The sequence below is a fragment of the Empidonax traillii genome, unplaced genomic scaffold (genome assembly GCF_003031625.1).
Source record: "Empidonax traillii isolate 1590-97213 ecotype Southwest subspecies unplaced genomic scaffold, ASM303162v1 scaffold669:size348880, whole genome shotgun sequence".
NCBI lineage: Eukaryota > Metazoa > Chordata > Aves > Passeriformes > Tyrannidae > Empidonax > Empidonax traillii.
In genome coordinates, this window is record NW_020955862.1 from 134,111 (window position 1) to 150,356 (window position 16,246).

General features: G+C 45.8%; 1 protein-coding gene across 2 annotated transcripts; it reads right to left on the reverse strand.

Annotated features, from left to right (window-relative positions):
* Window positions 1-2,961: 2,961 nt before the first annotated feature.
* Window positions 2,962-14,368, reverse strand: LHX8 (LIM homeobox 8). Of its 2 annotated transcripts, XM_027899465.1 has the most exons (9): window positions 14,108-14,368; window positions 13,104-13,265; window positions 12,785-12,943; window positions 9,899-10,020; window positions 8,282-8,502; window positions 7,727-7,830; window positions 5,166-5,261; window positions 4,300-4,483; window positions 2,962-3,562 (listed from the first exon to the last, which is right to left on the reverse strand). In XM_027899465.1, the coding sequence occupies exons 2-9, from the start codon at window positions 13,182-13,184 to the stop codon at window positions 3,486-3,488; spliced, it is 1,044 nt and encodes a 347-aa protein (XP_027755266.1). In that variant the 5' UTR covers window positions 13,185-13,265; window positions 14,108-14,368; the 3' UTR covers window positions 2,962-3,485. The 2 variants fall into 2 exon arrangements, with proteins under 2 accessions (XP_027755266.1, XP_027755267.1); XM_027899466.1 differs by lacking the exon at window positions 12,785-12,943.
* Window positions 14,369-16,246: the final 1,878 nt, after the last annotated feature.

Below are 16,246 nucleotides of genomic sequence, written 5' to 3' on the forward strand. Positions count from 1 at the left end.
ATGCCAGTATTTCTGCTCATTATTTCTGAAAATGGTAAAAAAGGTGGCTTCTAGTGATTCCTGCATTCAGCATACTACAGTCTGCATCCTACTTAAATGATATTTTTATGATTAACTTCCTTGGATGACGTGGTAGCTTACATTAAACAAAAATAAAATGCTTCCTTGACTGATTTTTTTTTTAATGGAGTAGCTATCTTTCAAATGCAATGACTTAATTTTAAAATATGAAAATGTGTAACTTTTTTATATACTGGTGTACTGTTATGTGTTCTAAGTTTCCCATATTTCAGTAATAACCTTTGGTTTCAGGAGGCTTGGAGCAGGAAACATTTTTCTCCCATAAGATCAACTTGGCAGAGAATACTGGTGCCCTTTCTGATGGCAGGTGTTATAAGGTATCATTCTTATATAGGGCAGGGGATTGGTTCCTGTTGAGCTGTGGCAGGGTCTTAAAAAAAATCCAAACGACCCTAAAAAAACCCACCCCAAACAAACAAACCCATATGACTGCAGTATTTGAAAGAGAGCTGATGCATTGTCACAAGTGTGCCCAACAGGGAAAAGCTCTTCATGAGAGGGGTGGGGAAGAAGTCCAGGGAGCGCTTTGTAAACAGAGGAATGTGCAATGTGCAGGCAGAAAAGGAAGTTGTGAGGTGTTTTCCCAAGAGTGCTGTTGATTTTCTGTAGGCTTATTTGTGTGGGGGGGGAAAAAGAAATTAGCAGGAGTAGAAGAGAAAAGACAAGCACTGTTGGAGAGCCAAACATCTGACTTTGGTTGCTCCACCTGTGCTGCTAATCCTGGTAATGAATAAATACCGAATCTCAAATGTCTTACATCAAACTTCAGTTGTTCAGCTGTTTCAAGTAAAAGAGTAAATGCTTACTTCATTATTCTTTTTTTTTTTTTAAGGGCTTCACAGCAATAAGTAATATAAGTAAGTACACCCTAAAGCACAAACCAAATGAAAACAGAAAAATACCACCTGTGCACACACACAGATATACCATTATGATGTTTTTGAAGCATTCCCTTTCTGCAAAGTGAGCCCATGAATTTCCTCATCACAGCATTATCCAAGTTACTCTCTCACACAGCAGGAGGCAGAGAGGTTGCCTCCAGTGTCAGAACTCAGCAGCAGAGTCACAAATGCCAGTGCACAACCAGGAGAGAAAGACAAACATTTAGCCTCATCAAACAAGCATTCAAAGTCAGGCTACAGCAGCAGCCTCAGTTGAACACAGCTGACTAAAACTGTCCCCAGTTTTCCAGAGACTGTCAGCCCAACACCAGCGGCAAATAGCTCTGGCAGTGGCAAAGGGGGACACAACACCCAGATTCTCTGCTAGAGCTTCCTATTTTCAACACTTCATTTTCCCAGCCACTCTTATAAATAGCTGCACAAGCGCTCAACAGTAGCAAAAGACAAATTATCCTGCTTCCTACTTTCATAGGGAAATAGGAAAATTGCTCCCCATGTACTTTAATCCTGTTCTGACTTTGAAACTGAACAGAAGGTGTTTCACAAATAACCTTAGACTTACTTTTGTTTCAGGCAACCTGAAGCTACTCAGTTCTTCAAATCAGAGTGAATTATGACTTTTCCTTAAAGGAACTCAATGCAAGCTAAGTTGCATTTTAAATTACCAAGTTATGTTAACATCTAAATTAGCATTATTTAGCATTTAACTGGTAAAACTTCAGCAGTAAGGTTGTCCTACTTGCACATCAGACTCAACAAATGAACACAAACCAGTTTATCCACTGCTGTGCATGCAGTTTCGTAGCATGGTAATCTATGGAGCTGGCTTATGTACTGGAAACAGCATCCTGAATTCCACCTGTAGTCTCTCAGTAAGAAGTTACATACTCTAGAATAAAATGTTACGTATGGTAGAATAAAATGCCAAGTCAGTCAAGCTCCACCACAGCCCGTCTTGAGTCTTTTGGGGAGTAGCGGGAGATGGAAGGGGAGGAAAGGCAGGATAACATAAGCCTTGACAAACCACTCTGCCAGTGCAAGGAGATTGCTTCTGCTACTTCAATTAGCTCAGACATCTGTGAGTAGCACTTGAAACAGTGTCAGGATTTTAATTTAAGGAATTTGAATAATTCAGAGTTTGCCATTAAAGTTATGCTCTCAAAAGTCATCATCAGAAAGCACTAGGTTTTCCACATTGAAATGGTTTGACCAGCACACTTAAGGAATTTCAGAGTAGACACGAATGCATAGCTGGGAGAGAAAGGGATATGGACACATACACACAGTTTCAAAAGTATGATTTCCTTCTGATGCAAATAAAGTTTAAATGTGCAAATAGGATCTACCTGTCTTAAATCCTAGAAGGAAACTGGTCTGTGAAGACAAAAATCAGTTGAATTTATAGTAGCCTTTGTGCATCAAATCAGTGAATCAAAACAGCAACAAAGTCTTAGCACAGGAGCAGCTTTAAAAACAGACTGTGGTGCATTTGACTGAATTCCAGTCTCTCTTCATATGCAGGTGAGTTAAAATGCTGAGCTAGGTTTTACTTTTAAAAAGCAGACTGTTTAAGTCTTGCATCTTATTTATCTTCTGGCTTAACAAAATCACAAGATAAAACCACTGAACAGAAGCTGAAGTAGGAGAGATTAAAAATGTTAAAGCAGATGTGATTTCAGGTTTTCCACTTGCCAGCTAAAGTCACAGATTAAAATCTGTCCTATTCATCTCCCATTTCCCTTTCCCCACAAGTGTGCACCCTCAGCAGCAGCACTGCTTTCCATATGCCCACTTGTGTACCACCTATTTGGGGTGTTTCAAGACCAATAAAGCATTTCTACTATCAGTTGAAACAGAACCCTCCTGAAGGACCTTGGTGTAATGTTCCTCAAGTATACCAGGTGCCTTCTCTTAAAATTGAAGATTCGAGTTAAACACTTGACAAATGATCACAGTTCAGCCATAAACACAGCAACACTTTTGCTTGGCATGCTACAGCAGAAACTTTATTCAGTTCTTTTTGAAAATATTTGCAACCAAAATGTATTTTTGTAAACTCACAGAAATAAGCTTTAACATATAGGCTGTGTACAACTCAAATACAGGTAATACTTTTAGCAATAACTTACAGATACAAACTAATGATAAACTACAATTTCACAAAGAATTGTAAACATTTTGCACAATTGTCAGTCCTTTCTTTTAGGCAAAGTGCTCTTTTGATGACAAATAAATTAACACACACATAACTAGTGGACTACTTCCAGACAATACAAAAAGGTGTTTAATAAGGCTTGTAAACAATGTAATAGTTATTTATGCAGAATCCATAAAAGTGTCTTGCAGGCTAAATATACTTACATACCTGGGCAGCAAAAATTATCTTGAAAATGCTTTAGATGTTAAATAAAAAGTTAACATTAACATCTTTCCAATGATATTTTCAATACACTATGACTTAAGGTTACATCTTTAATAGCTTATATCCCTGACAGAAAGGAATTAGGTGTGACTTAGTGGCAGTTGTGTCATTGAATGGGGTAGCAAAGGCTGGAGTCCAAGAGCTGTAGGTGAATGAGCTACAAAAACAAACATTACCAGTTAATTTCATCAGAGGTAGAAAAAGATTATAAGCTAGTAAATCCCACTGGGTAGTGACAGCTCACTGTCCCAACTCTGTTGCATGCTCTGATTCCCCTAGCCCAGCACCCTTATTCCTCCACCCACAGCCCACCTTACACCACTGCTTTGGACAAAAACAGCTCAGGCCACATGTGCAGCTCAGACTGATTCTCCCAAAATCTTCACAGTACCTCCAAACCACAAATAGGAGCCAAAGCTGTTGACTTGCTGGGTCATAAGACACACAATGACTAAAGCACTTTTGACCACCAGGCTCTCTCCCCCTGCATTGTGTGTTACTGTGAGAGAAGGTGAAGCTCTCAGAGAAGCTGCTCGTTAGAGCATCTCTACAGTCCCTGGGAGCAAGTGGTAAACAGTTTTAATTAAAATTACCTATTATTAAAATAATGGCGTGGATGTTTAAATAAGTGTTTAATTTCTTATTATAGTTTTAATAGTCTGGAGGAATACAAGCAGTGGTCTTCATACCCAAATCTTCAGCCATGCTCTTACAGTGAAGAGAGACTGCTTTCTCAATAAGGTGTAAATAGCAAATACAGTATTGCTATGTTCTATAGAGCATACCAAAAATTAAAATTCCATTAGGTTTCTTTAATCAGTACTTGGTAAACCATTCTTGCTACAGTTGATAATGATTTTACTAGGAGAAAAACAGCAAAGCTGTTATACCTACCATCCATGTAGCTGTGCAGAGCAGTCAGCATAGTCCCATCCTGGGGTACATATGCAGAGTATGCCATTTCTTCTAACATGGGTGAAGACAGCCTGGAGGGCTGAACTGCGGTGACAGGAGCAGTAGATGAATGATTAGGACTAACATGTTTCTTATGGCGTGCTCTGCAATTTTGAAACCACACCTGAAAAGGAGGGAAAGGTACATCACGTTGATAGATTGCATTCAACATTAGCATAACAACAACCTGCCAGGCACCTCATTTCTGCAGAAACACTGTTAATCTTCCAGGCTAGAATGAGCCAAGGGAACTCCAAACTTATTTTTATTTATATTAACATTATATATAATGTCTATTAAAAATCATATTTATATAAAAAAGCATCCATATAATGTTTGCTAAGAGACATCTTCAAGCAAAGCTTCCAAGTCTGTTTCAGTTTTGGATGGCATGGGTATATATTTTAACTCTGCTCTCTAGAACAGATGACTAGATATTCACTTGCTCCTAACGTGTCATACCACAAGGCATTTTCAAAAATAGCGTAGATTTTAAGAACAGACTATTACAGTCAGAAATTTGTATTTGGAATAACTTAGGCCAATTTCTGTATTATTTAGGCTGAGAAATTTCTTCATGAAAGACTGTTAATGTTCCACATAAGGCACAAGAGAAATACAGCGAGTTTTCCAAATTACCATGCTTGTTCTAGACCTATTCCTGACTAAGGATGTTGTCTGATGTTATAAAATTGCCAGATTAGATCTTTTTCCATGCCAGAAAAACTACATGGAGAAAATTTCCATTAAGCATTTCCAGTGGATGAGTACTAGACTTTGTTAGTCAAGTAACTTTGCACTGTTACCTGTATAACACGCCTGCTCAAGCCTGTTCTTTCTGCCAGTTTCTGAAGCGTTTGTGCGTCTGGATTGTTGTCCTGAGCAAACTGTGCTTGCATAACCTGAAAAGGCAAGATAAGAGATTGCAGGATCATTTGTGTTGAAAGCAGCATTAGATTCTTCTCAGACCATGGTCCTACTACTTGTCTGTCTTTAGGAAACTGCTATTTCCTAAACTAGTCTCCAGACAGTCCCCAGTATGTTAAGAGAAAAAAAAAAAAAATCCCCCCAAGCCAAAATACAAACTCTTACTATGCTTAACTGAGCTGTGAGATTTACCAGAAATGAAAAAAATGGATTATGCTTTTATACTTGGAAGAGGTGCTCTGTAAGAAAATGTTAAAAGAACTGTACGAGAAAATTCACTGCAAAATGATTCAAATACGCTCAAAAAAGAAAAGCCTATAGCAGCAGATCACAGCATAAGGAAGGAACAAGCCATGATCCACCGCCCTGAACTTGTTAATCACTATCTGCACCTTGTATTACATGGAGCAACTTGACCTTCTTTTTATCTCCATGGAGGATGCAGGAGCTGGGAAGCACTTTGTGCTTTCTTTGCCCTTAACCAACCCAAGGGACCCACTTTGACTGACCATCCCATTGTAATGATTTGGTTACACTCATCTTTTTACAGAAAATTGAAGTCAACACTTGTCATCAGGATATGAATTGCACTTCTTTGAGGAAGTAGATGTCAACTTGCCCTGCATTCTGAACATTTTCAGAGGCTTTAAGGGTTTGCCCTGTTTATGGAAGTAAAACTTCGTGGATTTCTGCAGATATCTTCAGCAATTTCAAAAGCGTTAGTTTCTCATTTTTGGATTTTCGACCCTCAATTTGACTCTGAAAATTTTGCATGGTTTCATCTTTGAAGATTCAAACTTCTACTCTCCCCATTCAGAGACTATTTACTCTTCTGCTGTTTCATAGAATCACACAATGGGTTGGGTTGGACTATCCAGTTCCACCCCGTGCCATGGGCAGGGACAGTTTCTACTAGCCCAGATTGTTCAAAGCCCCATCCAACCTGGCTTTGGACATTTCCAGGGATGGGGCAGACACAGCTGCTCCGGGCAGCTTGTGCCAGGGCCTCACCACCCTCACACAGGGAAGAATTCCTCCCCATCTAACTCTGCCTCTGGCAGCAGGAAGCCCCTTGTCCTGTCACTCCATTCCCTTGTCCAAAGTGCCTCTCCAGCTCTCTTGGAGCCCCTTTTGATAGTGGAATGTGCTATAGAACACAAATATCAAAATGCATGGACATTGTTTTGTACAAGTACTCTATGAGGTGAGTAGCAGCATGCTGCCATTCTGACAGGCACCCGTCCCTATGATGCTTCTCTTGTTCGAACTCTTACACCAGCCTCAAAGATAGGCACAGAGGTGCAACAAGCAGATAAAGTGTCATTAAAGAACCAGGAGCTCTAAGATCTCAAACACCTGCTGAAGTATGTTACAATCTACCTAAATGACAGCAGCTGGGAAGAAGCCCTGAATACAGTTCCTGCCCCGACAGCTGGGCCTATCTCGCTTTCAGCTACTGCCAGAAAAGAAAGTTCCCTTTTGCAGAAGTTCAAGCCCAATGTACAGAGCCTTTGCCCTGTGCACCTGTTGGACTGTTACTACAATAATTGTTTTGTGTTACTACCACCTTCTGTCTCTAGTCACTACTGAAATAGAAAACCAAGCTTTGAACAGCTCCGTGCCCTGTTAGACAGCACTCCTTTAACACCCCACATGTTATTACACCTCAACATTAGTTTTTCCTCAACTGTTTTCACCAGAAAAAAGAGGAGGACAGGACAATACAACTCACACTTTAACCAGAAATTCAAAAACCTGATACAAACTAAAAACAGAGCTAGGATTAGGCAGAAAGCCACAGCTTCCTTCCCACTGCAGGTTGAAATCCCTAAATCTGGTCTCACCATCAGCCCCTTCATTGGAAGCTGGCCCTAGCCCTGGTGTTTTTCCCTAGAAAAGTGAATTGTGAAGTGATTTAAGTGAAGTGTGATCCACAGGGTGAAATAATTCCTATTGAGACAATCCAGAGCTAACTCTTGACAAGGCAGCAACAAGACAAGAAGCCTTGAAAGCAGAGCAGATGCAGCCATTACAACAAAATTGCAACTTCCATCCCATTAATGTTTTGAAGTCACATACAGTACCAATCTTTAGTACAACTTTTCACATTACATAATTCTAAAAATATTTTGTTTAGTGATGTAAATTGCTGATTAAATAGATTTCATTGAGCAATCTAAACAGAACAACCTTTTTGTTTCCACTCTGCAGAATTACTGTCTGCCCCCAGGGAAATAAAAAGCTTGAAGAGTACTATTTCATATTAAACTGCTGAAGCTAACAAACAATTCCAGAAACATGCTGTGTCTTGATAGTTTATGAAATACTTTAAAGCATGCAAGCTTTTTGTTTTCTTTCTCTATGCATCCAACTTCCTATTGGTTCAGCACCCATGTCCTGCATAAACCTGAGCTACACAAATTTTTAGCACTGCCTCTACCTGGAGTTGATCTGCTGTGAAGCTGGTCCGAGCTCTTTTTGCTGGTTTTGGATGATTAACATCTTGTTCTGTTAGTAATGCTCCTTCCACACTAATCCCATTACCTGAAACATTAAAAAGAAAACAATACTGCCGCTACACATTCACAGTGATGTTATTCATAAGTCAGACGGTTCTCCAACAATAACCGACAGCACTTGGTCAGCTGAATTTCAGCTTTAAAAAGCCATATTCTATTTGAAGTTAAATTGATCTGGCACCATTACAGATTATGCCCCAAACGACTCCCTTGCAAGTGAAAGAAGAAATAAATCTAGCATGGTATTTTATCAACAAGATATACTCCTGCTTCTTTTCCTTAGGATAGAAAACAAGTTATACAAACACAAAAAAAATCGGAAAGTGAAATAATTTGCACATTATTTTAATTCAAGAACCTGTGCTTCCAGTCTTACTAAAGCCAGGCAATTACCCCTTAATAAGGAAGATGAAATAAAACCCAACAATTTAATTAACGCTGAACCACAAGCACAGTTCTTAACAAAAGCACGTTACCATTTTCAACTTCTCTTTTCAGATTGTCCAACATGCAGTCGTAATGTACTCTGCAAAGGACTTTCTCTTCAACCAAAGCGAACTCCTCTCCCGTTGAAAGCTGCCTTTTGCAGGAGAAGCACGCAAAGCACGCCAGGTGGTAGACGTTTCCCTTGGCCCGCCGGACCCAGTCGGTGGAGTGGATGTGCCTCCCGCAGCGGGAGCAGCGGGTGCCGTAGCGCCTGAAACGAAAACGCTGACCGGGGGTGAAGCCAGACACGACCACCCCCAGCAAAGCCGGACCCCGGCAGGGGTAGAGGTGACCGGGGTGTGGCAGCGTAGACGAGACCCCAGCTGAGCACAGGGGATGAGGGGACTGCTTAAGGCCAAGACCGCTACTGATATACAGAGGTTAGGATTTTCATAAGGCAAAACACAAAATTGAAGCGTTTTAACTGCTACGTGAAGTCACAGCTCTCCATCTTTCCTTTAACAAAGATAATTACTCTTAAAAATTGCGAGAGAGGGGAACAGCTGAGTGTGTTCAAAGTTTCCCAGTTATTCAGATATTTACATTAATCCAGGGATAGTCTGAATTATTATATTTAGCTACATCATCCTTCACTAATAATTCAGCACCTTCAGCAGAAGGGAGAAAACCTGTATTTTCATTGTTATTTCCTCAATTAACATCACATTATGATTTTTAAATAAATTCAAATATCTGCAAGTATTTACATTATTAGAGTAGAATATTCCTCTTTGAAGAGGAAACTAACCACCCAGATACGTTGATTATTTAGGTAAGAATTTGTCTTGAAAATCTTTACAGACTCAAGTTCTTATTTTAAGTCCCACAAAACTTAGTGTTTCCAGAAGTTCACAACATTCAGCCTGCCCCCTTCCTCTCTTTCAGTTTCAAACCTGACTAGGTGGATTTAATCTATTCCCAGCACAGGTGAGAATCCCATAAATAGTCTGGTCTAGCAATCAAACTAGTGAAGTACTAGCAATCACGTTGAAATTGACAGCAACAATTTTTGCTACTTTATGTACCGAAGACTGCATCCTGAGTACTTACATTAACAACCCAAGTAAATAATATTCTTCCTTACAGAATTAGCCCTTAATGCTTCACATTCTAAATCAAATTGATCACAGAAAGGTATAACTACTGAAATATTCTTTTAAAGATCACAGGATTTATCCTGGCTTGATTTTGCAGCTCCATGAGATGCCCTAAGTCCCACACCAGAGAAGCACTACTCCAAACAGATCGCCTCAACTCTACCTTGCATTCTCAGCCAGCCAAGGACGATTCTCTGCACATACGATATGCTCTAACTGTGGCAAGGACTCTAAGCTTTTTTCCCTCTGTGCATACAGAAGTGATGGTTTAAATGCAGCAGCTGTGCACAAGAGTGGAGGGGCGGAGGAGAGACTTAGCAGGCAGTTACATTACACAGACTTAAGGCTCCCCAAGTTCCTCCACAAGAAAAATCAGACTTTAAACCACTGAAAATAAACCTAGCAAATAAAGAATAAAGAACCTCAAGTGCATTTCAGTTGTGGCTTAAGTGAAGAGTAACAAGCAAGTGTAACAAGTTATCTGATAATTTAGGTTCCAGAATGATGTACCTGAAATAATCCAGTTTGCAGAAGATATCTTTATCTTTGATGTAGCAGCTGGTGTGCCGTCCCAGGGACGTTCTGCAAACGCTGCACGAGAGACAGCGTACGTGCCAGCAGAGGTCGTTTACCTACAAAAACCCAACAGAAAAATACCCTTCAATGCTTGTGCTTGCAATATTATATTTTAGATTTACAACCCCCTTTTTTTTTTCCAGATGAGGTCAAAAGTTATACGTACCATGATTCACAGAAAAATTATCCTGAATGCAAAACACTTTTCCTATAGAACTGCATGCATATTAAGAGTTAACTAATTTGATGCAGATCTTCAGAATAAGCTTTCATGGTTTTGTAATTAAAAGCATCAGAAGAGGAAGCAAGAGATTCAAGTTCCACAGAGATATTTTGTGCCTAGTTCTGTTCTCATAGCATTAGAGTAACAGAGCAAGTTTTGGCCTTACATGAACTTGCAAAGGCAGCTAAGTTACATACTTCTATTTCCCAGTCTGTGAAACGTCCTCCCTAACAAAAACCAAACCTTGCAAAGTGATCTGGAATTTTAAAATGTGAATATTAAAAGGGAAGGGGGGAAGATAAAATCCATCAAATAGAAACATACCATGAACAACATCTTCATTTGCCAGATTTCTGTTAAAACAAAGTTGATAAATGGAGCGCAAGTTCCAAAACAGCAGCACTTGTTTTAATAGCAAATCCAACACATCTTTAATATATCCATAGCAAAACTAGACACATTTGTGGAATGCAGCAGAAATCAGTATTTGTGAAAACCCACATACAATTTTGGGGCAAATAAATCGAGAACAATTATTTTGACTTCTGCTTTCTTATAAAGGGAACTCTTTGTTGCACAGACATTGCACATCACCTAAATAAATAATTTGACAACCCAAAACTCTCAGCGACCATACAAATTAAGTAATAACCCTCTGGATAATCCCATGTTGCAAAGGAGAAATCCTGTAAACCAAACAATGATTAGGTATAGATTTTATAATTATTTTTCTCCTGAGCCAATTTCTCATCTCATACCAAACAGCCCATATACAACCTAGGGCAAAGCAAATTTTAAATAATACAAGATATGCCTTTCATCAGAGCACTACCAAACAAACCATAGAAAAAGTGAGGCATCAGCTCCAACACTCATGCTGGAATCACCCATTTCAGTCACTCTTCAGACTGTAACACTGTGGTTTGCAGTTGCCCAATGCTTTCCCAACTACTATCCTTGTTGGCAGCCACCTTCCCATAAGCTGACAAATTTATACCACAATATAATATGAAACTGCTGATAGCAGCTGTCACCAAACTGACTATCCCAGCTATCTCTTAGAAGGGCCACAGAGCAGGGGGGCAGCGCTGGGCCAGACTGAGCCTGCCCCACAGCCAGTTCTGCCATGCCAAGGCTCCCTAGGCCTCCCCCGACACACACCAAGCCCCGGCACAGGCAAGAGGAGCCTGCACAGCTCTGCAGAGCCTGAGCTGACAACCCAGCCTCAAAGAGCCCATCTCCCTGCCTCTTCTTTGGAGCCCAATGCTTTTCCACAGAGCAGGACACCAACAGCTTCCGAGGTTGTCTCAATTGATGTTACTTGTCTGTGTTCCTACTTATTAATTGACAGGGCTGAAGTTGGAAGCTGTACCGCTGCTGGGCAGTACACAGCAGCACACCAGCATGGATTCCTCTCTGCCTCCACAGGAAGCAGTAACAGCAAATTTAAACTCAAGGCTAAATCATTTAGAGGCCTTTTGCTCCAAGTCCCGTTATCCCCGTTGTTCAGAAAGGACGCAAAGATGATCAGCAAACGATAAATGAGCTGCCAAAGTATCACAGGAGGTAACAGGAACCGGGCTGGAACACAGTTCAAGTCAGCTCTGCTATCTGTCCGGTCTCCCATTCTGTGCCAGCCCAAGCTCCTGTGCGGGGGACCAGATCACTCGGACCACGAGCGCCTGGCAGCTCCTGCACTGACCCTGCTTTAAACAAACACCAGCCCAGCACATATTTTCCTCGGATGTCCCCACCCCAACCAAGACCTAAGTGAATGACCTAATAACACCACCGAGTTGCTTCCAGCGGTGTCACCAACTGTCACTTAGCAAATATACAAAGACTTTGTTTAAGGTTGATGGAACCAAGTGACTCTGCTATGATCCTATATTCTCCCTTTTGAAGGGAAAGAGGACAAAAGTCTGATCCAGAATCATTTTAACAGCTCTAACACAGAAGGCAAATAGCATAGACACACACACCTCCCTAATGTCCCCCGCCCGCCCCCAGTAACACCTTATGTTTAAACTCACTTAGTTTTATTTGTTTTTAAATAGGCTTTTGTGTCCTGACTGCTAGGGAAGAGAGGTGCTTTGCACACACAGAGCTCGCTTCCTTCCCAAATACTATTTGACCATCTCTTATAGGAATAACATTTCTCAAGAGCACTTTTGGCTTTGAGATTCACAACGTCCCCCAGATCTACTTTAGTAGACACACAGATCGCGCCACTGCCGTCTGACCGAGAGGGCACCGTCGTCGGGACCGCTCGTTCCCGTTCCCACTTCTCCCGGCGCGTCAGAGAAACACACCTCAACACCGGCAGCGTCACCTGAAACACCGACGGCAGCTCGGGCTCCCTCTCCGGCCCGAACCCCGAGAACAAGCGCGCTGTGGCTCCGCGGTGCCGCTCCCGTGTCTCGGGAGGGGAGGGCTGAGCCGCAGCGATGGCCCGGCGCGGGGAGCTGTACCCTCGGAGCCCGACGGGCCCGGTTTCCCGAGGCGGCCGCGGCAGGCTCCCCCCAGCAACCCAAGCGCCAGGCCTGTGGGAGGGGAGAGGCGCTGGCTGCGGGGGGCTCCGGGCTGGGCGCCCTTACCTTGAGCAGGTACTTGTCCACGATCTCCAGGCCGCAGCTGCTGCACACGCACTTGCCGGGGGCGCAACCCGAGCCCGAGGCCATGGACCGCGGCGAGGAGGAGGGCGACAGGGCGGCAGAGGAAGAGCAGGAGTCCTCGTCAGCCGCGGCGGGGCTGGCCTGAGGGAGCACGGGGAGACCTCGGTCAGCGCCCGGCCCCGCCCGGCCCACCGGCACCTGCGGGCCCCGCCACCGCCGTGTCCGCCGGGCCCGGCGGGAGCGCCGCGCCCGGAGCCGCCAGACCCACCAACCGCACCGCGCCGCTCCCCCGCCCGCGCACCTTCTCCGCGGGGCCGCCGAGCGCGGGCAGGTCCTTGTCCTCCAGCCTGCAGACGAACATCGGGTCACTCTTCCAATACATGGCCCTGCCCTACCGCATACCAGCCCCCGGTGGGCGGCGAGCCGGCTCCGGGGACCCCGCGCCGATCTCTGCTCTCAGCGCCTGCAGGAAAAAAGTTTTGTTTTCAAGTGGGTGGACCTGCCCCGCTGGCCTCACCTCCTGCGCAGAACCCGCCTTCCAGCGCGTCGGGGCCGTTATCACCACCAGCGAGCCCGCGCGGGCTTAGTGCGGGGGGGGGGGGGAACCCCCCAACATCATCAACAATAAAAAAACAGCAACAAAAAAACCCCAGAGAATCCCCCCATTCGTCTTCATCATTTACCACAGCTTCCCCCTCCACCTCAGTCTAAACACACGTTCCAATTACGTTTCTCTATGAGCGAAGAAGATGAATACGGCAGAAAGCGAGAGTCCGTATGACAGGAATGATTTTTCTACACTCCTAAATCGCAAAGCCCAGGCGAATTCCTCTAGCTCACACTCCCAACTCCTGCACCCGCCTTGCTACTACTTCTCCTCCTGCTAACGCCTCCAAGATCCCGTGATAAAACCTTTTTCATTAAGCTAAAATAGAAGCACCTGAGCTGCCGAAGCGTTTCTCCGGCTCTGAGCTCCCGCAGGTGTTGCTAATTAACCCCAGCGTCCCGGTGGCACCGCGAATAGAGGGTGCGGAGGCTCGCTGCCCCCACTACCCGCAAAACCAGCCCGCGTTTCTCCGTGAGCGGCCGTGGGTTACGGCACCGCTTCTCCACGATCACAAATCTTGTCCGCAGTATTCCCTCACATCAAACACTGATGCAGTTCTCGGGTATTAGAGGAGAATAAAGCAGCAGCTTGTCCATCACAAGTGAGGTAAATAACTGGGTATCTGCTCCTCGGCACATATTTAACTAGCCAGCTGCTTTTAATTAAACTTATCGTTATGTTTCCATCTTCCCCCTTACCTCTTTGTTTCAGCCCCGCCTGACCATGGATGAAGGACGCGTTGTTGAGTCTCGGTAAAGCGAACTGAGAGAATTGCCCATACATTTACAAACACGATGGGCTTGATTAAAGGGAATTCTCCTTTTGAGGAGCTGCGTGAAAGGAGAAGTCCCCTATTTTTATCCCTCTAAAAAAGATGATCGTTGTTTGAAATCCCCGGGCCCGATCCTGCAGGACTATAAGTGAACGAGCAGCTGAGCCGAGTCACGGTAACGCTGGGACGTCCCGTCAATCACTCGTTTGTCCAGCGCTTTTAACCGATCGAACACCGAGCAGAATCTTACAGACATCCACTCCCGGTGTCCTCGACACCACTGCCATAATGAGGCAAGCAGGGCTTTGGAGTTTGTTCTGGCCGCGACTTGGCTCAGGGCATCGCGACCGACGCTCGGCCCGGCGGCCAGAGCCCCGAGCGGCGGCGGGGAATATGGACACCGCCCCTGGGAGTCCCGGCCCCGGCCCGCCCCCATGCTGGCCCGAAGCCGGTTTTAGGGAGTCTCTCCGAAGGACCCCGGGCTGCTTGCGCAATCCTCAGCTCGGACCCCGTTCCTCGAAGACTCGTGCGGTCGAGCGGACTCGTGGGGTCAGGTCCCGCGGCCCCCTAGCCCGGACCCACCACCCGCCCCGCAGGCGACGCGCTGCGGCCCCGCAGAGCGCCCGGTACTCGCCCCTCGCGGCGCGTTCTGGGGCCCCCACGCAGCGGGGTTCCCGCTCGGGCTCTGCTCCCCATCTGCGCCGGGTAGGGTCGGGGCACCCCCGCCCGAGAGCTCGGGCGTCCCCGCGGGTCCTGGCGGGGCGGAGCGCTCGGCTCGGAGCTGCTCCAGCGCGGATCCCCCGGGCTCCCATCCTGCCCTCTGCGCGGATCTCCCCGTCCGTGAACGAGAGAGGCACGACAGGACCGCTATCGTCTGTCGCAGACGGCACGACAGAAAATGAGCACCTGACGGGGGGCTCCGAGGGATGCGTCGTGGAGGAGCTGGGCCACCGTGATGAGAACCCGTGGTGAGCCCGTGTGCGGCGGAACAGGCACGGCCGGGAGCAGAGTCGAAGCTATTGCTTGTCGGTCCTTTTCCTGCGCCGTCAACGAGTTAATTCATGAGGTTGGTGTGTGCTCCGCGGAGGGCTGAGGGTTAGATTTCTATGAAATAACTCCCTTCCTGTGTACCTTTTCTGTCTGAAAATACTGCAGTAGGAGTCTGTAAAGTCAGTCTCCGCGTCGTTCCCCGCGGCGATCGTGAGATTACGAGCAGCGGTAATTCGTACTGCGGTGTTGGAGGAAAAGCAGCGTGCGGGAAATCTCCGTGTTTCCTACAGGTTCCCCCAGGAGACGAGCGGGCGCGGCTGCACTGGCCGCCCCGGTCTCCTCGCCCGCCCCCAGGCTCCGGGGCAGCCCCGCACAGTGCGAGGGTCTCCGCGGAGGCGGGGCAGTGGGACGCGCTGCGGGGGTGCGGTGCTTGTCGGGGCTCACCTGGGGCCTCCCCAAGGGCTGCGCAGGCTGGGTCAGCGGCCTCGGGGCGCCGGAGTTGCGGGGAGTCAGGAGGAAAACGCGTCCAGAGAATAGTCCGGCAGCAGAGCCGGGTTATTGCTACGGCCGGAGGGGCTTCGCAAGAGGCGAGCGATTTTGCCGAGGTAATTAAGGAGAGGCGTTATTTCCGAGAACAAACGCTATAACGTGTACAGGGTGGACGTGGAAAGAGCATGGGCTTAGTTATCCAGGATTCACCCGTGCATCGCCCGTGCACTTGTATCACCCATCTCTCCGAAGTCCAGACTAAACTTCATCGCTCAAATTACACGCTCTCGATATTTTAGTGCATATTCCCTGCATCGTTTTCTGAAGAGATGTAAACAGGCGGACACACAGTCTTTAGGGAATTCCTGACTCTGCGAACCCTGCTCTCCCGCTGCCGTCTCCATGCACATCGGGGGGATGTACCCCCTTTTGGGGCGCTGGGTAGGACCCCGCGGCGGGTCGTCGCGATCTCGGCAGAGAGAGACGGAAGAGGAACTTGCCGAGGGACGGGCAGAGTGGCCCCGGTCTGGTCCTGCCGACGCCGAGAGCAGAGCGAGGGACTCTGGCGGAACCCTCCGACGGGAAC

What these genes read in the sequence shown, in the direction of transcription:
- LHX8 (XM_027899465.1), bottom strand. Translation starts at nt 13,184, where the DNA reads ATGTATTGGAAGAGTGACCCGATGTTCGTCTGCAGGCTGGAGGACAAG. An exon ending in TCGGCGGCCCCGCGGAGAAG is followed by an intron (nt 12,944 to 13,103) that starts GTGCGCGGGCGG and finishes GTGCTCCCTCAG; the next exon opens with GCCAGCCCCGCCGCGGCTGA. An exon ending in TCTGCACAGCTACATGGATG is followed by an intron (nt 3,563 to 4,299) that starts GTAGGTATAACA and finishes TTGTTTTTGTAG; the next exon opens with CTCATTCACCTACAGCTCTT.